The sequence below is a fragment of the Lissotriton helveticus genome, chromosome 4_1 (assembly GCF_964261635.1).
Source record: "Lissotriton helveticus chromosome 4_1, aLisHel1.1, whole genome shotgun sequence".
In the NCBI taxonomy this organism is placed as follows: Eukaryota; Metazoa; Chordata; class Amphibia; order Caudata; family Salamandridae; genus Lissotriton; species Lissotriton helveticus.
This window is the reverse complement of record NC_136063.1, coordinates 820,017,685-820,040,518: the sequence shown is the minus strand read 5'-3', so window position 1 is coordinate 820,040,518 and position 22,834 is coordinate 820,017,685. Positions and strand designations below refer to the sequence as shown.

Here is a 22,834-nt window from a genome sequence, read left to right as displayed (position 1 = left end):
ATATAGTATTCCTATATCTAACCCTAAAATGGACACATATATTCCTATCAGTCACTCCTATGGCAGGCCTTATCAATCCTGAAGGCAGAGTGCTTGGAATTATGTGAGATGGTGCTCTGGCATGAGCTGAGCCCGTTTGCAGCTTGCGGAACCTAGTCCTAATAGCTGTTCCATGATAACGCTATACCATATACTCTTAAGTGCATTATAATCCTCGCGGTTAAATGCTAACTTTGGCATAGCATTATCAAAACATGTCGAGTAAGGTGTCATACGAATTGGAATACTAACCCCTCGCCAATTCTGGCGACGGGGTTAGCATTCCACCCTTCTAGAGGGACACGACATGCATGTAACTGTAAACCCCGGTTAAAGTTAACTCAAGCCTCAGCATCACAAAATGGATGCTGCCACCACAGACACAAGTCTGACCTCCTGCTGCTGGGAGTCCTTCCAGCGAGGGAGATTCAGACAAAGGGTTTCCTGCCTTGGGAGGTGCTAGCACCACCCCAGACAGGATTTTGTGTATTAGGTAGGCTCAGGCTGAAAGGAATGAGACATGCCTGGGGCACACAAGGTGCCCTGTGCATACACCGGTTCCAACCAGTTGCTGGGGCACTCCAGCCCCAGCTCTGGCGGGAAACTGGACAAAGGATAGGGGGTGTAACCACCCCCCTTCCTGGTCCCACCCAGGGGAGGGACCTAGTCATAGTGCAGCCCCCTTTAGCTGAATAAAGGTAGGAGCTGCTCCCATTCCAGATTAGATTACTCTTGACAACTTCCACGAAGAACTCTTGACCTTCGACCTCCTGATAACCAGAAGACTGAAGAATCTCCCCTATGGTCAGGGAGTGACCCTCCTGCTTCGCAGGCACCATCAAGCTCCTGTGCGGTTTGCTGAAGAGTCCTTCCATCCTGGAATCCGACGACCCAGCTCGACAAGACCCGGACCTCCAGACCCCTCTGACCTCTACCCACATCCACAGCACAGCTGGGACCCGTGGGTGCGACGAGCAACGTGGAAACGGCCATCTTGAAGAAACCTGCACAGCGCTTCCAGCATGACTCCTGAGGGTTCCTCGAGTGAGTGCATTGGGGACTGAGAAGCCCCACACCGACGCAGCTCTTGCACCAAAGACCAGCCCCCCAGCATCCCCGTGATCTGCGTGGGGCCCTTTTGCCTGGTTGCTGCCCTTCCTGTTGTCTGGTCACTTGCCGGCTGGCTAGCGACCTCTGATACGACGACCCGAAGAATTCGACACTGCTAGTCTGGTCCCCCAGACTGGCCCTTGCTTCCTTGTGAAAGAGGAGCACCCCGGACCCTCCTGGTCCACACAAGACGCCATCTTTGTTCCACCGCGTGGCTTGCATCAGCCAAGGCCTGTTGTCCCGATCAACGATCCGACACCGCCGACAGCAGCAGACTACGTGGGACAGCTCGTGCCTCCAGCCTGGTCGTGAAGAACAGCTCCTGGTCCGCGCAGCTACAGAGAGAAGCGACCCTTCCATCACCTGACTGCGGCGACAGCATCTGGTTCCCTCCTGGTTCCAGCACCGTCACTGGCTAGTGACCAAGACTCTGTCCCCTTCCTTTTCAGGTCTTCTTCCTTCCAGTTCCATCCTTGGAACCACCGGACTCCTCCATCTGGCTGCCTGCCAGCAACTCCTTGTTTCAGGCATCACCGGGATCAACGCAGCAAACCCGACGCAACTTCAGCCCTATGCACCCGCAGCCTGAGGTTAGGTAACTAAAGCTTCTAGGTGCTGAAGTCTGTGTCCACTATCCTAGTGTCCAGGTCCACTGTTGTTTTCCCTCCATCCAGCCGGGTTCGTCCGGAATCCGTAACTTTCCAAACTGTAAGATCCATAGACGTTGGTACGCATCCCGAGTGAGAGGTTCCACTCTGCACGCGAGTCCCGTGGGCCTCCCGCTCCTTACTTACCTAGTTTGTAGCGTAGTCCCAGCGATCCTCCAGCCTCTGGATCTCCTTACAGTATTTTCCTTCCTCGCATTCCATTGTTCTGAGTATATGGTTTGCCGTGCCCCTCAGGCACACTTGTAGATATTGTGCAAACTCGTATTTCTTTTGTAGTATTGTCATGTGCTTAGCCCTCTGACCTCATAAAGAGTTCAGAGGTGTTGTTATTAATAAATATATCGTTTATTTTCATAACAACCTGTGTGGTGTCCTTTCATCTGGTATTCAAGGGGTTATATTGTGGTAAAACAGCTGGCTTCACATGCCAAAAGAGTTTAGCCTAAAGACTGCTTTTGTCCACGCTACTAGGATAGCTGGTCTATACGGTTGACTTTACAACCAATCACCATAAGGGTTGTTTGGACTGATACAAGGTGATCACTAGAATTAGTGAGTATCATATATCAGGCCAACTTCTCACAGTATCATCCTGTGGGATGCTAGTATATAGGCTCTCTAAGTCCAGGGTAGCCAAAATTACAGTGCCCTCCTCCAAGGACAGGGTTTGCAGGAGCTGGAGGAGACTCTTTGTGTCCTGCAGGTAGGTAGGGGTATCTTGGATGAGGGGTTTGAGGAAATGGTCGCAGAAGATAGAAAGTGGCTCAAGTATTGAACCAATACCTGACACTATTGGGCGTCCGGGAGGAGGTAACTTATTTTTTATGAGTTTTTGGCAGTGTATAAAAATAAGGGACAGTGCCTTTGCTCGTTGTCAGAAAATCTGCCTCATTTTTGGACATATATCCATTCTCCTCTGCTTCCTTGACCATACCGGTGATCCGTTTCTGGAGTTCTGCGGATGGATCCTGGTTGAGGGGGGTATAGTTCCTGGTATCGATTAGTAGTTCCTGGTAGACTTTGTCATAGTCAGTGGTGTTCTGTACCACTATCCTGCCCCCTTTATCCGCGGGTTTTAATGTGATTGCCGTGTTGGTTTTCAGGGTTTCCAAGGCTTGATACTCGGCAGTGCTGAAGTTACCGAATGTGTTAGGTTCCTCACAAGTCTCTAGATCTAAGAAGACTGCTTGTTCAAAGGCTGTGATAGCCGCTGGTATTGTGTGTGGTGGTGGTGTAAAGGTTGACTTTGTGCGGAGACCAGTGTCTCCAGTCCGGAGGGCTGCATTCAGGTCATCCTTTCCTTCAAAAAAGGCCTTCAGTTTTAATTTTCTGAAGAAATCAGTGAGCTCTCAGTGTAATCTAAACTTGTCAGGAAGTGCCGTAGGAACAAAACCAAGACCTTTTTCAAGGATTTTTAGTTCAGTTGGGGATAGTTCCGTATCTGATAGATTGGTGACCAGACTCTCTGAGTTCACTGGCCGCTCTGAATCCCAGTTCCGGACAACTGTGACCGGCTACAAGAAGAAGCTGGATGAGATCAACCGTGAACTAAACGAATATAAGGAGAATTTGTTGCAGTCAAAAGTCAGCAAGTTCCAAAAGGACCTGAAACGGTTCGAATTTAATAAAGTCTATCCTTACGCTAACCCCAACTTTACTCCACCAGCGAGAAACAACAGAGATACTGAACAATCTGATAACAACTCTTCTAACAGCAGTGGGTCTAGTAATGGCTCCAACCGCACAGGACGGAGACGAGGAAATAGAGGAAATAGAGGCAACCGTGGAGGACCCGGGTACTACAATCAACAACATAGCTGGCCAGCAGCCTATCCACCAGGATGCGGACCACCACCCCCCTTTCCCTTCCATCAGCCACAATTTCCAGTAATGGGATGGAACCCTGCATGGCAACCACCGCAGGTTCAAGCCCAATACCGGCCGCCTTTTTTAGAGAGGGGCCAACGAGGCAGGGGCAAGAGGAGAGGAACCAACAATCAAGTGACCTGGGACACAGAAGATCCGGTAGGCTTCCACACCAGGAGCAAGACACCTCTTCCAGGAACGAGCGGCAAGTGAACTCAGAGTCTGGTCACCAATCTATCAGATACGGAACTAACCCCAACTGAACTAAAAGTCCTTATAAAAAGGTCTTGGTTTTCTTCCTACGGCACGTTCTGACAAGTTTAGATTACACTGCGAGCTCACTAATTTCTTCAGAAAATTAAAACTGAAGGCCTTTTTTGAAGGAAAGGATGACCCGAATACAGCCCTCCGGACCGGAGACACTGGTCTCCGCACAAAGTCAACCTTTACACCACCACCACACACAATACCCGCAGCTATCACAGCCTTTGAACAAGCAGTCTTCTTAGATCTAGAGACTTGTGAGGAACCTAACACATTCAGTAACTTCAGCACTGCCGAGTATCAAGCCTTGGAAACCCTGAAGACCAACACGGCAATCACATTAAAACCCGCGAATAAAGGGGGCGGGATAGTGGTACAGAACACCACTGACTATGACAAAGTCTGCCAGGAACTACTAAACGATACCAGGAACTATACCCCCCTCAACCAGGATCCATCCGCAGAACTCCACAATCGGGTCACCGGTATGGTCAAGGAAGCACAAGAGAATGGATATATATCCAAAAATGAGGCAGATTTTCTGACAACGAGCAAAGGCACTGTCCCTTATTTGTATACACTGCCAAAAACTCATAAAAAAAAGTTACCTCCCCCCGGACTCCCAATAGTGTCAGGTATTGGTTCAATACTTGAGCCACTTTCTATCTTCTGCGACCATTTCCTCAAACCCCTCATCTAAGATACCCCTACCTACCTGCAGGACACAAAGAGTCTCCTCCAGCTCCTGCAAACCCTGTCCTTTGAGGAGGGCACTGTAATTTTGGCTACCCTGGACATAGAGAGCCTATATACTAGCATCCCACAGGATGATACCATCAGGGTACTAGGCTCTGCTTTGGACTCAATAGTCTAGGATTATAACACCCCAAAGAGGTTCATCCTGGACTGTGCAACAATTGCACTTAAGGAGAACTTCTTTGCACACAAAGATCAGCTCTACTTCCAGTGCCCCGGTACTTCGATGGGCAGTACTTTTTCCCCCAGTGTGGCAGGTTTGTACATCTATCATTTTGAGGCAAAATAGATCCTGCCGACTAACCAACCTTTCTCCCCAAATATTTATTTTTGGAGGCGCTACATTGACGACATTCTCCTCATCTGGAAAGGGGATAGGGCAAGCCTAGACGAATTCCTCACATGGATCAACACGGCAGACCAATACTTCAGGTTTACTAACACCGTTAGTCAAACCAAAGTCATCTTTCTAGTCGTGGTTATCACCAACACAGGCACATCTCTCTTGACTAAAACCCATTACAAACCAACCGCAAGAAACAATCTGCTAGAATTTACCAGCTTTCACCCACGTCCTTTGAAGGAGAATCTACCTTACGGCCAATACTTGAGGATCAGGCGAAACTGCAGCAATATTGAGGACTTTAAGCAACAGGCTTCAGGTCTCACTAACAAACTACAAGTAAGAGGATACCCCAGTCACATTCTCAGGAAAGGATTTAAAAGGGCATGCAACCAACCACGAGAAGCCCTCCTTGAGACGCCTGTGAGAACCCCTGAAGAGCCCTCTCTAACTTGCGTTACCACCTACAGCAGTCTTTCCAACCAGATGAAAAAATCCATCAGTAAAAATTGGAAGATCATCACGAGTACAAAAAAGACATGGGAAAAACCTTTGTTCTCTTTTAGAAAGGGACGCAGCCTGAAGGACGCCCTAGTACATACTAGACCAAGAAAGACCACCGACACCCCAATCCGGAGTATCACCAATGCTTGGGGTCTACCAAAAATCACGGGTCACTTCCCCTGTTCTGATTGTAGCGTATGCCATTTGACGACAGCCACGAAAACACTCCCTGTGGAACAAGGCAAAACCTGGACACAGAAAGCCCATACCAACTGCAACTCTGCCAATGTGGTTTATCTGATAACATGCCCCTGCGAGCTGCGATATATTGGCATGACTACAAGGAAAGTCAAACAAAGGATCTGTGAGCATAGAAGCAATGTGAGATGCAGAAAATCCACGACCAAAATGAGTGATCATTTTTTGCAGTTCAACCACACAACCAACGACCTAAGGTGGACCATAATTGAGCAAATAAACGGAGGCACTAACATCCCCGACAGACTTTTTCAGAAAGAACAGAGGTGGGTGTACCGTCTGGGTACCCACACCCATGGTCTTAATGATGACATACCATGGTCATCTATCCTCAAATGAATCACCCCCTTGTTGTGTCTGATCAGCTCGGGCATGAGTACTATCTTACTACTATGCATACTAGATGCACCCAACCAAGTGATCCTCTCGGGTATGAGTAACACCTTTATTTCTTTTCCTGCATATGTCGTGCACTTCTACAGATCAGTAGAATCGAGCTAAGGGGAATCCCTGGTTCTTGGGTAAATCCCGGTAAATGTATTTTTGTATTTTTATATGATACCTCAACATCTCTACCAGGGCGCACCACCATGCACCTGCAGCCTCTCCATGCGCTGGGTAATTACATCAACAAGAGATCCACAACATGTAATAGCAATCTCCTGGCCTCAGCTGTCGTGCTATTTTGCACATATAGCCAACTCCTGGCTTTCCATTAGGCTAAATATACCATCATTTTGGATCTGATTATCTAGAAACTCTCATATCGTATTTCTTGCCATAGAACCCCATGCTGGCTCAATGAAGCACTCCCTCGGGCTGAGATAACAGCATTACTGCCCTTTTACATGCATGGTTTGATCAAGGCTTTCAACTAGGTGTGTGTATATATATCACTTATTCCATACATGACGACCCGATTTATTTTTTATTATTTATTAATTTATTGCACTACTCGGGCTCCAGGAGTCTTCTGTCACCCATGGGCTTTGTTACAACATTATAGAACTTGCTCCGTACACACTTCTGCTCTATAAAGTTTTTAGGCATTCAATCACTGTGCAACGCTCTAGCTCTTCTTGCAAACGCCGTCCACCCTCACCATTATGTGACCACTGATTGGACAACGCCGTCTGCCCATACACTGGCCCCGCCCATTCAGGAAGCGTGAGCGTTCTCGCTACGGGTCCATAACTACCCTGCTCCAACTCCGGTGCCTCATCCACGAGACCCGGTTTCAGAGGGCTGACGCAGGTATCGAACGGGTGTCTGATGCCGAGGGCGTGAGTACAGACGACACGTTAATTCCGCCAGCAGCTAAGTCCGTTTTTAACCTTTTTTGTAGCCTAATCCCAGTGTTTTCCCTCCCTCAGGGTGTGCCAAATGCATCACCACCCCCTCCCGAGGTCTATGGTGTATAACTTTTACACCTGTCAAGTGAGAATGTTTTTATTTTTACTTTCCTTCCTTTTGTTAAATACGAATGTCACAGGCCCTTGGCCCATTGATCTTTCCACAATCCCACGCGCTATTTCAAGCGCTGTGCCGCATGTTTAGCGGCAGCGACCTCTAGTCACTTATAGATCACGTGCTACAGGCGCCTCCATAAACACTCACGCGCCTCGATTGGCACATTCTTGCGCCTTTCGCCAGTAGCCCAGTCCGATGATTATGACTCTACATGTCTGCTGAACCCTATCGCAGATTCACTCAAACCCACAGGCGGGGCCTAATATGTACTGCTAATGCCCCACGTGGGAGAGTGTGGGATACATCACAAGAGCACAGAGTTATAGTTTACAACTGACACACCTCAGATCTATGCATCTAATTGTGTGTATGTCTTTATATGTGTGTCTGTCCCTTTTTCCACAGGTGCAATTTAATTTTATTTTTGTTTGGTCTCCAGAACTGTGAGTACCGATCAATTTTTGCACTTTTTCACGACAGTACTTTTTACTTTCACGTCCCTTGGTAGGGTGGGCCTTAGCGCGTCTATACCACCGGGGTATAGCACACTAAAGGTCCTGACGAATGCCAGGTTAATTTGAATGAATGAATGAATGCATGTTGGATTTATAGAGCGCGTGGTTACCCTGGAGCGTCCCAGCGCTGTACCACTGGGGAACCCGTCCTGGCTTTTCCTATGAGATGGTCCCTTTACTGGGCATCCCCAAGGTGAAGCCAAGCATCCCCGGTGGTGGTGGGGCCAGAGTGGAGATTAAGCAAGCTATTGCCCAGAGTTGCAGCGTGGGACCCCATAGTTAGAGTGGCACCGAGGCGAGATTTATCGGACCCGCTGACATTGGTCCTGCACCCGGCCGTGTCGGGAATTGAACCCTTGTCCCGGGCCGACCTCAGCCTCCGGGTCTGCCGCCTCTAACCGTTGAGCCACACTTCTCCACACCGACATTGGCAGAAACATGTTGACCGACACGTACACTTAGAGGCAACTAACCATTTATTACATTGGTTAAGTTTCCCCACACATATCTTTTTAACATGTCTTATTGATCAGTCATTAAACTATTTTTGATACAATTAAGGCATTTTTAATTTTCACCACCTACACTTATATAAGTCACCTTCACATCCACTTAGCCACTCACCACTTCACATCACCCGCTCCGCAGTAAATCTGGCGTTGAAGCACACTGGGGTGGCACTCGGCCACACCCAGTGGGGCCCGATGATGAAGCATGTCACCGACCAGGTCGGTGAGTGAGGGCTTTCTATAAACACCAAATCGGTGTTTTTTCCCCTATACTACCTGTGCTCTTAATCCTGCCATTTCTAATGAGCTTCGAACACTCTTTTGTTGTTGATATTGGAACATGGACTACTTCACCCTAGACAGGCAGGCTTCCGATCACAACACAGCACGGAACTGGTGATGGCCACGGTTGTTGACGATCTGAGAATCAGGGCTGATAATAAACAGCCTTGTGCCCTGATTCTCCTGGATCTGTCAGCAGCTTTCGACACGGTCAGCCATACCATCTTGCTGAACCGTGTATCGAAACTAGGAATAACAGGGCAAGCATTCAAATGGCTCAAATCCTTCCTTACTGGCCGTACTCAGAGAGTGCAAATGGGAGATCAACTATCCACCGCTAGTGCTGTGACCTGTGGCGTCCCTCAGGGATCTGCATTGTCTCCTCTGCTATTTAATATTTATCTTCAACCATTAGTGGAGGAACTCACGCACAAGAGCGGTCAAGTTTTTAACTATGCTGACGACACTCAACTGTTAGTCCAACTCGAGACACTAGCCAGGCGCGAGACTCAGTAAAGAATCTTCTTAGATTTACGGTTAACTGGATGACAAACAATCTTCTGAAGGTTAACACAGAGAAATCGGAGGTGCTGGTCATTACTAAACAAGATTGTCCCTGGTGTGAGCTTTTCTGGCCCCCAGAATTAGGTGAGGTGCCAACTCTGGGAAGAGTAGTTAAAAGTTTAGGATTAAAAATTGACGCAGATCTGTCCATGGCCCCTCAAGTCTCCGCGGTGGTAGGCTCCTGTATAGGCCTGCTTAGGCAACTCCGGAAACTTGCACCTATCCTCTCTGTTCCAACATTGCAATCCAATGTGTCCGCCACGGTTATTTCCCGGCTGGACTATGGTAATGCTCTTTATTTGGGTCTTCCGCGGAAGCTCCTCAGGAAACTACAGGTGGTGCAGAATGATGCGGCCAGGCTGATTTTTTCCCTACCGAGGAGAACACGAGCGACGCCCCTTTTACAGAAGCTGCACTGGCTGCCCATCGAACATTGAGTGCAGTTCAGGTGTCTCTGTATAGCCCATAAAGCCATCTATGGAGATGCCCCTAATTACATTAAAGACCGCCTGAGGAAGTACACCCCGGGCAGAGCCTTGCGCTCCAGCAAAGCATGTAAACTAACTCCACTAAGATTTAATCTTAAATCTAAGGGTGGTAGAGCTTTGTCGGTCCTCCTTCCGCAAATCTGGAACGAGCTACCTGCAACCTTGCAATGGGAGCCAGCGTTACTGTCTTTCAGAAAGGAGTTAAAGACCCACTTGTTTAAAAAGATAACATCAATACTCTAACTATCTGTATGGTTGCGGGTGGTTCTCCGGTTGTAGCATGTTGTGTACTTTTTCTGTGAAAGCGCTTAGAGACCAGTGGTGATTTGCGCTATACAAAAACATAGTAACATAACATAACATAACATAACATAACATCCAGCGGGGCCCTGCGGCGTCGGGACCGAAGCTGTCGACGGCGCCGGGGCCGAAGCACCCAATGGCGCCGGGGCCGAACCACCCGGCTCGCTTGGGCTCCCAGTCGGAACCGCTTGGCCCGAAGGCGCCGCGGAACCCGACGGAGGAGTGAGCAACCTCATGGCCGTGAGGAAGGCATCGATCTCCTCCGGCGTCGCGTTTTGCCCAGGGACCAGCGGGTATGGAGAAGGCCGCGACGCCTGCGGCTCCGGCGGAGCCGCGGGGGCGGTGTCGCCTGAACCCCCACCCGCATCGAGCGAGAGTCGGGGGGAGTCAGAAGAGCGATGTCGCCTCTTCGACTTCTTGTGCCTCTTACCGGAGGACTTGGAGCTCGAGGAGTGGTGTCGACCCTCCGAGCCGTGATGACTCCGGCCCCGTGACCGGTCCCTCGACCTCCTTCGGGACCGGGACCTCGAACGGCGCGGGGCCGACTGCCGGAGCTCGAGGCGCTTGCGGGACAGCTCCCACCTAGCCTTCGACGTCAAGGCCAGGCAGTCGGGGCACGACTTGTCATCGTGGTCGGGCCCCAGGCAATGTAAACACCGGCGATGGGGGTCGGTAACCGACATCAGTCGGCTGCAGTTGACGCAGGGCTTGAACCCGGGCATCCCTACCAGCACCATTGGAGTCATTCGACTTCGAAGAAAGATCAAAAATGATCGAAAAAGTTTAGTCAAATATTTACTAAGGCTACCACTTCTTCCGGATCGGCGCTTGCTGGCGCAGAAAAAAGAAGAACTGACGTCAGCGCGCGAGGGCGGCGTCTAAGTACTCCGACGACGTCATCACGGCGCCAACGACGCCGACGACGGACGTGGAGCCGCAGAAGATGCCTACCGACACGCAAGGGTACTGCCACGCAAAAGTTTCCGGATCCAGTCTGACGCCTGGGGATATTCTAAGGTAAGGAATCTAATACTAACCTGTTTCTTTCAGATTCTACTGACATTCAGCAAAGGCAGGAGGAAGGAGACTTCTTCCATACAGGAGGTCTGCCAGTTTAAACAATGCATGACAATGTGATTGCTATATAATAGAGATATGTATTGTGACTGCTTCCACCTTACAAGACTTTAAAAAATCAAAGATGACTGAGGTAGGGGGCGTGACTTGGACGTGAGGCGGAATGGCTGCTTGATCCCGCAGCTCCGCCGACCGAGCACATAAATCCGCAATTTATTCATTAACCTGATGTGATACCCCGGACCTTTCCCCCTCAGAAGTACTGCATGTTACAGGGAGTCTTGCCGGTGGTGAAAAATCAGCGTGGACGGAGAGCCTGACTCCTCTTAAGGCGGACTACCTACGAGCGGAGTGGCGGCCTGGTGACACAACGGAAGCCGGGACCTCGCGTGAGTCCGGGCCCGGACGAGAGCACCGAGGCGAAGAGGGTATCGGGCGCCGGACGCAAGGGGTCGGAGCGTGAGCGCCACAATCGCGGACCAGGCTGCGAGAGATATCGTGGTGCGAGACTGCGTGCTTCACAGATCCGGAGAGGAGATACCGGGCGGGACTGTCCCGAGACGGAGGCACAAAAAGTAGACAAGCGGCCAGGAAGCAGCTCTGACGGTCCGCTCGGCGGCCGGCCCGGTGAGGTTTATAACGGGGAAGGCTGGATGCGGGACTAAAACCTGACGGGCCCAGAGTGGTTGTGCCAGTGTTACCGTCTAGGTGCAGAGCCCGACATAGTGGCAGGGCAGGCGGCCGTACTTAGTGCCAGCGGAGACTGCACAAAACCGGATCCCTAAAAGAATACTAACCCGCCCGCCGCCCCCTGGAGATACAGTTCGCCCGCGGAGGCGGGAAGCGGACAGTGTCGGAGCCTCAGTCCTGGCCATCGAAAACAGTGAGACGGGACAAAGTGTTGAGGCGCAGGACGCCATTTTGTGCTGCTGAAGCCCCAGTGCGCTATCCCACAGTCACGGCCTATATGCAAGTGGGAAAGCCGGGGGTTGAATCGACCCTGCACCACTGAATCGACGACCATTTCCACTGTGTAACCCTGCAGACGCGTTGGAGAAGGGTCGGATTGGCGCTAAATCTCTGGCTGCTGTTCCCCCGGATGACGAGGGGAGGCTTGGTGAACCGCGTCTGCCTTTGCTAGTGACCTGCGGTGAAACTTAAGCTCCCCCTATCGCGGTTGGCAGCCACGATGGGGAAACCTGACACGAGGCAGCCGAAGATCACATTCGACAAGACCAAACAGAAAACGACCGGCCAGGAACAGTCGGAAGAAGAGGCCGCGAAGAGCGATCAGGGGGGCGCGCAAGCATCCGAAATAAAGTCCATGTTTCAGGAACTGAAAACGAGTCTCCAAGGGATAGATCACAAGATGGACGACTTGGCAGCCCGCATGGACAGTCTGACCAGGCGGATGGACAAACAGGACGGTAGAGTGGATGTGCTGGAAACGCGTGTGACCGAAACGGAGGAGGGTCACACCGCCATGGAAAGGAAATTGCGCGGCATGGATAAGGTCCTGACGCTGATCCAGCAAAAGAACGAGGATTTGGAGGCCCGCTCGAGACGCAACAACGTCCGCATCACGGGTGTGGCGGAATCGACCAATATCGTAAAAATGGAAGTATATGTAGAGACCATGATGACGGAACTCTTCGGGACGGGCCTCTCTCAAATGTTCCTGGTCGAAAGGGCGCACAGGACATTGGGCCCCCAGCCCAAGCCGGGCGCACTGCCAAGAGCAATAATAGCGCGCATCCTGAATTATAGGGACCGTGATACCATTCTACGCATGGCGAGGGATGTGAAAGATCTTCAGTATCAGGGCAATCACATATCGATCTTCCCGGACTTCACCATGCAGGTCCAGGCAGCAAGGAGAGAATTTGTCCCGGCCAAGAAGATATTCCAGCAAATTGGAACCAAATATTCACTAATCTACCCTGCTAAACTGAGGGTGCAGGGTCTGGGCAAACCTTCCTTTTTTGTGGACGCTAAGGCAGCGTTGAAATATGCGAAGCAACTGTCACGGGACCAGAAAAATCAGTCACCACCCGGCGAATCGGAAGCGCAAGCCGGACTGAGTGACATTGAATGACAGAGATACGGACTTCGACTTATCTGCGGTGCCAACAACGATGTGGAAGCCGGAAGGGCCAGCTGCCGAATTGAGACACTGCTAACCTTCCCTGTACAGATAAGTGGACCTATGTAGTTGCTTATGGGGAGCGGGTCCTTGCGGGATCACTGTCAGGCTGGCGCTCGGTCGCCCTGGCAAAAGTACAGGGTTAGTGAGCGTACGACCCGCGTTCCCCGAGGGATGATTCCCACTGGACTGGTACTTTTGAGATGCCCTACAGGGTGCTTGATGTCTGGGTGGGAGGGGGGGGATGGAACTGCACGACCTGATTGGGGGGTTGGAGCGGGAGGGCGTTGGGGGGGTTTGGGATTGAATTGCACTGTTGCTTTTTGTTTTGTTGAAAGCGTGGAGACACATGCAGCGAATACCAACACAGTTGAACACACTTGGCCCCGGTGGTCACTTGTTGACCGGAGGTGTCAGGTGACTGATCGCACTAGATTGTACTCTGTCCTGAAATATAAAAAGCCGCAGGGAGTAAAATTACCAACTTGTCATTGCAGATATGGCTCACATTAAACTGTTAACCTGGAATGTGCGCGGATTGAATGACAGACGAAAGGTCAGGCTGGTCCAGGCCTTCTTGCTGCGGAAGGCTATAGACATATGTTTTCTGCAAGAGACCCACCTAACTGCTAATGCTAATGCGCTGCTCCGACATAGTAGGTGGGGGGAGGTTATACATGCACACTACTCCAACTACTCTCGTGGGGTGGCGATCCTGGTTAGGAGAGGCCTCCACTGGACAACATCTGAGGTGGTACTGGATGCTGAGGGGAGGTATATATTACTGGTGGGGAATTTCTGTGGCATGCGGATGATATTGGTGAATGTGTATGGACCTAATGATGACAACCCTGAGTTCTATAGTGACCTTTGGTACAAAATACAGGCCCGAGGGCAGGCCGCGGTTGTGTGGGGAGGTGATTACAATGTGGTACTATCAGATACATTAGACAGACAGGGAACGACCAGGGAACATCACCCCAAGGCGGCGGCAACGCTCTGGGACATAATCTCTGAAGCTAAGCTGGTCGACTCATGGAGGGTACTGCACCCAGGGGCCCGAGAGGGCACATGTCTAACAATGCATAGAGCCGTGTGGTCTAGACTGGACTACTGGCTGCTATCCGGGGATGTCCACACACTTACGACTGATGTGACACACCTGCCAAGGTCACTCTCTGACCATGCGCCAGTCTGTCTTACACTATCCACCCCAGCGCAGTACATCCAGCCCTTCAGCTGGAGATTCCCCTCCCGGGCGCTTCAAGACCAGGTATTCAAGCAGGAATTGAGGGAAAAACTGGAGGAATACTTTGAACTAAATGAGGGCTCGGTGGACTCCCCAGGCACACTCTGGGAGGCATGTAAAGTGGTGACGAGGGGATGCTGCATGTCACTAAAAACAGGGGTACTCCGTTCCATTAGGGGCACCTTACAAACATTAGAAACAGAATTGGCAGCGCTTGAGGCAATACTCCAGGAGGCACCTACAGACAGGGTCAAGGCCGAGTTTCGTGCGAAACTCACGCAATACCAGGAAGAGGCAGACAGGGAGGTGGCCTTTCTAGCGAAAGATGGTCAGGCCCGAAGATACGGGGAGGGAGACAGGGCAGGCCGGACACTGGCCAACATGCTTAGAACACCAAAGGGAGCGACCTATGTACTGAACTAAGAGATGAGGGAGGGGACATGGTGAGGGAACCCCAGGCCATCCTCAAGGTCATGACTGACTACTACCGCACACTCTACACGTCCAAGATCACGCCGGACGACCAAACACTTACAGACTACCTAGACACAATCGCTCTGGCTTGGTTTAACAATGGGGCCAGACAGTACATGGACCTACCGTTCTCACAGGAGGACATACGGGTAATAATAGCAAGTATGCCGCCTGGTAAAGCACCAGGACCAGACGGTTTGACGTCAGAATTCTACAAGGAGTATGCCGATATTTTGGTACCTAGACTATACAAGGTCTTCGAGGAGGCGGTTGAAACGGAGATACTTCCGCAATCAATGCGTGAGGCATTGATCATTACCTTACTCAAGCCTGGTAAGGACCCCACCGAGCCAGACTCCTACCGTCCCCTTTCGCTCATCAACGTAGACACCAAGATTTATGCGAAACTGTTGGCGGACCGGCTCAAATATATGCTGCCACAAATAGCACTTTCAGACCAGTCGGGTTTCGTCCTAGAGAGATCCACATCGCATAACCTGAGAGTTCTGTTCGGGTTACTCCACTATCTGGACCCCAAGGTGAAGGCCGCTGCTGCGCTACTCGATGCGACTAAAGCATTCGACTCCCTCGAATGGAAGTTCCTGCACGCCCTCTTTACCCGAATAGGATTTAGCCCACTGTTTGCCAGGCGCATAGGCATTCTATATAATAGCCCGACTGCAAGGGTGCGAGTGAACGGTCAAACTTCAGACTCTATCCAGATTACGAGAGGGACGAGGCAGGGATGTCCGCTCTCTCCCTTACTATTTGCCATAGCTACTGAACCACTTGCGGCACGAATGCGGCAACACTATGCCCAGAGAAGCATCGGCTTCACGTCGCGCGGTCTGCTTATCTCCCTGTACGCGGACGACGTTACAATTTATATGATGGATCCGGAGGTGAATTTTGACCCACTGATGAGGGAGGTGCTTAGATATAGTGGCCTCACTGGGATCAATATTAAATGGTCGAAGTCAACCATGTTACCACTAACAGACAGCACGGTCAAGTGCCATACTGAATTTCCGATTGACTGGGTCATGGAGGACGTCAAATACTTGGGTATTAGAGTGAGCCGCACTATACATGACATCTGGCTATCAAATTTTGGTGTGGCGATGGACTGGCTAGAGGGCAAAGTTAAAAAGTGGAAGACGCTCCCGCTTTCGCTGACGGGTCGCATTGCTATAGCAAAAATGGTGGTGGTCCCCAATTTTCTATATCTATTCATAAATATACCCCTGCCGCTAACGATGGCATTTTTTTTGCAGACTTTGGTCTGCTATCATAGAACTGGTCTGGGCAGGTAGGCAACCTAGAGTGGCCTGGAACCTCCTTACTCTCCCGTTCCGCCAAGGGGGTCTGGCTGCGCCAGACTTTGAGCTTTATGCGTATAGTGCGCAGGCCCAGTATCTATATTACTGGCACCACCCGATCCCGTACCAACCACACGTGGCCATAGAGACGGACGTGGCAACCCCCTGCCCCCTCAAGTCGGTGGTGTACAAAAAGTATAAACGATCCCATGAGGACGTCGACACTGTGGAGGTGGTGCGCTGGGCATAGGCGGGTATTGCCAAACGTGCGGGCGTGAGCGAGCTGTATGCACCGAGCATGCCACTAGACGGCAACACCCTACTGGAACCGCTCACGGACGCGGCAATAGTCCGCAGGGCGAGTGAGAGAGGCCTGAAGGTGGCGGGCGATCTATACCCGGATGACATTTTTATAGCGCTACAAGACATGACTGAATCCACGAACCCGACGGCTTCGGAGCTCTTACTATATTACCAACTGCGGGCTGCGTGCAAGCGTAGATACCCGGTCTTCCCGGAGGCCCCGCCGACACTAGCGGCATTGGAGGATGTCCTATCGAATGCCTCCTCGCATAAATTGATAACTAGGATCTACAGGGCTACGCAAAACGCGACACCTGTCCTTCACACTGACTCGAGGATGGCCTGGGAGAGGGAGGCGGGTATCAATATATCGGAAAAACAATGGACGTTTTGTTGCACGCAACTAGAACACCTATTGCCCAACTACAGGCTGAGGCTCATACACTTTAATTATTTGCACAGAACGTACCGCACACCCATACAACTGGTTCGGATGGGACTGACGGCTGATGCCTCTTGCTGGAGATGTGGTGAGAGAGAGGCTACATTCTTTCACTTGTCTTGGGACTGTGGCCAAATACGCACATACTGGGAGAACGTTTTTCGTAATATAGGTCAGATGGTGGATATACCCATGGGCCTCGACCCACTCGTGGGGCTACTGGGATTTGTGCTGCCTGTGCCGGGCACGTCCAGAAAGCTGGTGGCACTATTGCTCCTACTTGCCAAGCGACAGATAGCACTTAAATGGAAACAGAAGTCCCCGCCTACAATATCTGGTTGGATAAAATTTGCAATGTACTGCAAAGACCAGCTGTCGGCGTATTGGGAATTGATGCCACTCCGCTCTAGGCCCGCCGATATCTGGCAACCAATGGTGGACTGGCTAGCACGTTCAGGAGGTGATGAGAGCGACTGAGGGTGGAAATTGGGGCACCTATAGATGAAGAGATGGGGGGGGTGGAGGGAAAGGCTCCATGCATAGTACCAGAGACTGCGGGCAACGGGACTTAGGGACAATTAATCGAAACTGAGTATGCTGACTTGTGATAATCTCTCACGTATGTTATTGTTAATTGTTGAATAAGAGTAATGAGTCAATTATCTGCGAAAGTGTACACGAATTGATAACTTGCTGTGTTCAGATGTAACCTATGCTGCCTGCCTCCGGGTTGTTGGCTGAATAGCGGTGTACTCTTTAAGGATACAAATAAAGGTTTTTTTAAAAAAAACAACAAAAAAAAAACAGGCAGATACAGCTAGAAACACTTCTGTAAAAAAAAAAAAAAAAAAAAAGATGACTGAGGTACCTGAACAAGTGCATTCTGTGTAAAGTTTTGGTGCTGTGTTAAAAATGAATAAACATTGATCTAAAAACAATTTCAGGATATACTGATAGCTGCAACAACTGCACATTCATTTAAGTTGGGCTGATTTAAACGTCAGTGGCTATCCTGAAAATATGGTATGATTACAGCCTTCCTGGATCAACAATTGACACCTATAACCGATACAAGCTGCTAAAATGGCATGAGCCATTAAAGTTTCATTGCAATCCAAGAAAGGATGTCTACAGACACACTTACCTGTTGTAAATCTGGCCAGTCCACGAGAAGCAGTTTACTTGGAACCCCTGAAATTAAATTCATTCTTACAAAATCTGTAAATCCTCGCCAAGCAAAACACAACTCTTTGGTTTCAGGGGGGCCAGGAACAAACTTTATCCCTTTAACGATCATTGTCTGTGTGCTTGTCTAGGAGGGAAACAGAGTAGATGCATTTATGTGAGCATTACTCACCACAAGAACTGAGGTCATTCAAAAAATAATACCCTACTACACATTACAGTGACTACAATGGATGCGTGATTTAATGAATATCATGTGAACACAACTTTGGAAAGTGAAAGGACAATTTTATTAAGAGAATCTACTTACCTAGTGGGTGCCATCTTTAATATGAACGGCAGACCTATTGGCAATGCATATCCATATTTCACACTCAATGCTATAACTTACTCAACCAATAACCTGAGATTTAAATAAACAGATAAAACAAAACATCTAGAGTGCGATCAGCACCTTCCTAGTGCAGGCACAAGCCCTTTTTTGCAGCAGACTGCTTAGGATACTATGGAGGTTGTGGTCTTCTGTATTCTTTTAATGACCTCATGTGTTGGAATGCCGGGCTGGTTGCTAGGATGCATTTGTGAATTGGTGATTCAATTTGAGTTGGCTGTTTAAGGTTGCTATGGCTGCCTGTGGTCTCTGTTCCATGTATCTTCTCTACAAGTCTTTGCCACTTTCTTCTGCAAGGGGTACCGAACACAGGTCCTACAAGTCAGACACAAGTTCTTGCTTTAAACATGCTGCTAATGTTTCAGAAACATTCATCATTGGCCACTCAATCGCAGAATATCAGATAATCGTGAAGCGCCCATACCCCTACATCTCTTCTTTTGTTCAAAGTGAATAGAGGGAAGAAACAATGAAACATTCTCTAATTTTGGCAATACTCAAACTATAAAATTGGTTAAAATGCCCTTAAACTGCCAATGTTCTCCTGATACAAATAAACCTGTGCCACAATTTCTAATGATGACCATTAGCCTGAAGAATACTGGTCTCAGCAAGATTTTACAATTGTGTACAAATTGGGGAAAAGTACAAATCAAATGGTAAAGATTCAAGTTTATCCCCACAAAGTCTACATTATTGACAGGAAAATGTAGTGTCCCTCTGCCACTATCCTCCAAGATTGGCAATGGGAATCAGAAGAAAACAAAATGTCATTAATTAAGTACTGATACTTTGCTTGGTGTGTTCAGTAAAATACTACATTTGAGTCTTCAATATAAAATGTGCCAGTTTAGGTTTGCTACATCTTTCCAAATTTCCCTGAAAGGAAATATGTTCTTGTTTCTTTGTCCACAGTTTTAAAATCTGTATACAGAACAGATTTGTGCCATAATTATTATTTAATCACAGTTTGGTTCGAAAATTTGATTTAGGTTATTTGCCCACAGACCAGTTTGTTCCAAAAGATTTCGGATGAATTTGACCTGTAGCAGAGATGACAGCATATCCTTTCCAACGCAGATCAAATGATGTCACAAAGCAGGTGCCATGCTAACCAAACCAAACTCTAGCTTTTGTTGCATACAAGGGCTGAAACTCTGCAAATATACAATATAACTAAGGCAATTACTTAAAAATTTGCCAAATTCCTCATTCAGCATGTCTCCAAACGTGAGTGTAGTGTGCCACTATAGGAATATAATTGGCACTGTGAACATAAAGAATGGAGGTCACAGGCAGTCAAAAGTTTCTTCCCTTCGGAAATGGACTTTCTAATGGATACTCTATCTAACCAAAGATTCTCACTTTCTGAATACCCAAAAGTGCAAGACTAGATTTGGGGATTGTTCTCAGCACTGATCCTGCAAGCCAGCACCTGGAATGGTGCGGCTCCTCACTTACTTGATACCGCCATGGAATGCTGTAGGAGTAACATAAATGGGCCACCCATGCCCGCTGATGTCAGTTTCTTTCTGGATGTCCCTGGCATTGGATACTGAACTTACAAACTGCTTAGATGTGAAAGTAAGCAGACCTCTAAATTGAGATCTCTTTGTGGGAAGTAAAGAGTCCATTCCACAGAATGGGCGATAGGACGGCGGCGAGGAATCTGCAGTTAGTTACAGTATCCACCAAAAAGAGCATTACTAACTGTTTTTCCCACTACTTCTTCTAATGGCAGATTCCTCACCTTGTAAATGGATACCAAAGCAGTACCTCGCAAGATGGTGGTTATGTGGAATGGCTAAAACAAAAAGTCCTGCAGTATCGAATGGGCAAAGTACAGTTTTCAATGAACTTGGCTATCAAAGCAATAGTACTTCACGAACGAACAAGTTATTTACCTTTATCTGTAAGAGACATATTAGGTATAGATTCTTTACCATAGTATTATCCCCACATTGTGCAAAAAGTTGTTATGAAGGAACAAATATCTATCAACTTACTTAGTCAAAGGGAACATCAAATTACCCTATAAATGGTACAATGTCCCATTCGAATTTTTATAAATAATTCAAAAAATACACATACCACAATGCCTTCATTTGGAAAAAATCAATAATTTATTTTTGTAAAAGGAAAAAATAATAAAGTTACACATATATAGACATCTGCATAACAAACATATATAGACATAAACATAAACCAATTTTTTGTTTTCGTGGAGAGACGACTGCCTGCCAAGATAACCTTGCAGACTTCGGGTGGAAGGTCAAAAGCTGTCAAATGTCACGGCTCAATCTCCACGCAAGAAGGAGAACCCTCCTCTGCTGCTTTAACAGAAGATCCTCCCAAAGGGGGAGCCTGATCGGAGAACAGATGGCCATGCTCACCAGCTCAGGAGAACAAAATCTCCGACCCAGTCTGGAGCCACAAGGATGACTTTGGCCTAGTCATTATTGATCTTCTTGAGAACTCTGGGCAGGAGTGATAAAGGGCAAAAAGATATACAGGAGGTCTGAGCTCCACTCGAGACAAAAAATGTCTCAGAGCAAGAGTCACTTCGGAAACTCCAGAATGGAGAACTGCTGACATTGCTCATTCTTTGCGGTGGCGAACAGATCTAACCAAGGCTCTCCTCACTGCAGAAAAAGATCATGTAGCACCTACGGATGGAGACACCATTTGTGATCTGCTAGGCATCTGCGGCTGAGTTCATCAGCCTGGCGTTCAGAGCCTGCCATATGTTGAACCACCAGGGAAATGCTCTGCTGTTCCAGCCATGTCCAGGGACACAGGACCTCTTGACAAAGGGTCCACAACCCCACCCGCCCTGTTTGTTGAAGTATCACATGGTGGTGTTGTTGTACGTGAACACTTGTACTAGCCTTCCCTTGATTGAGTGTAGAATGGCTTTTCATTCCAGACGGATCACCTGCGCTCCAGAACGTTGATGTGGGGTCCGGATTCTACTGGAGACCTGAGGCCTCCCACCATTGTAGATCTTTTGCAGTTCCCTCCGAGATCTGGACCATATCAGAGAGATTCCCCTGATGCTGAGCCCACTGGAAGTTCAGTTCCCACTGCAGAGCCCGCATATGCCAGCGGGCGTATGTCACAAGCAGGATGCACGAAGCCATGAGTCCCAGGAAATTTAGAGTCAGTCTCACTGAAATCCAGGGTAGAGGCTGAAACATCGGTATCACAGCCTGATAATCCTGGACTCACCGTGAAGCAGGATAGGCCCAAAACAGCACAGTGCCCAAAAGAGCTCTGATGAAAGAGAGCGTATGCGAGGAAGTCAGGTAGGACTTTGGCATGTGGATAGTGAACTCCCAGTGAATGCAAGAGATCCACCGTAGTCTGAAGGTGGGAGCCAACAATCTTGGGCGAGCCCGCCTTCATCAACCAGTCGTCGAGATAGGGGAAGACTACCACCCCTGATCTCCGCAGATGAGCTGCAAACACCGCCATCACCTTGGTGAACACCTGAGAGGCGCCACAGGGAAGCAAGGCAAACAAAGGGCTCATGGCCCACCGTGAACCACAGGTAACACCTGTGGGCAAGCAGCATAGGAATGTGGAAGTATGGTAATGCAAGTTTGACGCTACCATCCAGTCTCCCGGGTCCAGGGCAGACAGGCCTTGAGTGAGCATTTTCAACTTCTCCTTCTTGAAAAAGAAATTGAGAGAGTGCAGGTCTAGGATAGGACGAAGGTCTTCATCCTTCTTGGGCACCAGGAATTAGCAGGAATAGCATCCCCAACCTACTTCTGGCATTGGCACCCCTTGGACAAGAGAGTTGTCACTTCTTGGCGGAGCAGGTATGATGGCCCTCCGTCAGTCTGTCGCAAGCAGGTGGAGGGGTAGTCACAAAGGGGAGGGAGTGGCCCTTTCGGACAATTTTAATAACTAATCGGCCGATGTTATAGACCTTCAGTGGGGTAGTTGATGCTGCATCCTGCTTCTCACTAGGTGCCCATGATGGTAAGAGGGCAAAGTATAAGGGTTTGGCGGCTGCAGCTGCCGGGAAGAGAGGCTGGCCCGACCTCTGGCTGTCTGACCCACAAGGTCTGTTGGGTGCTGTGTGTTCGGCCACACAGAGGCGGAGAAGCTTGAGCACTGTGGTAGTTGAGTGGGTTTAAACGCCGCTGGAAGCCCTTTCCGTGGCTACAAAGGGATTGAAAGGTGGACTGGGGGTGGGAAGGGGCATTGGAAAGACCCAAGGGCCTCACCGCAGCCCTGCATCCTTGAAGCGCTCCATTGCGGAGTCTGTCTTGTCTTCGAAGAGATGGGATACATTAAAGGGCAT

At 49.2% G+C, this 22,834-nt stretch overlaps 1 protein-coding gene across 1 annotated transcript in view; it reads right to left on the bottom strand.

Moving 5' to 3' along the window:
- SMCHD1 (structural maintenance of chromosomes flexible hinge domain containing 1) overlaps nt 1–22,834 on the bottom strand; it is a 2,317,253-nt gene that overhangs the window by 1,140,140 nt on the left and 1,154,279 nt on the right. Inside the window, exon 29 of the mRNA XM_078687460.1 lies at nt 18,091–18,258. Within this exon, the coding sequence (XP_078543586.1) occupies nt 18,091–18,258 (168 nt within the window). The remainder of the gene's footprint in view (nt 1–18,090; nt 18,259–22,834) is intronic.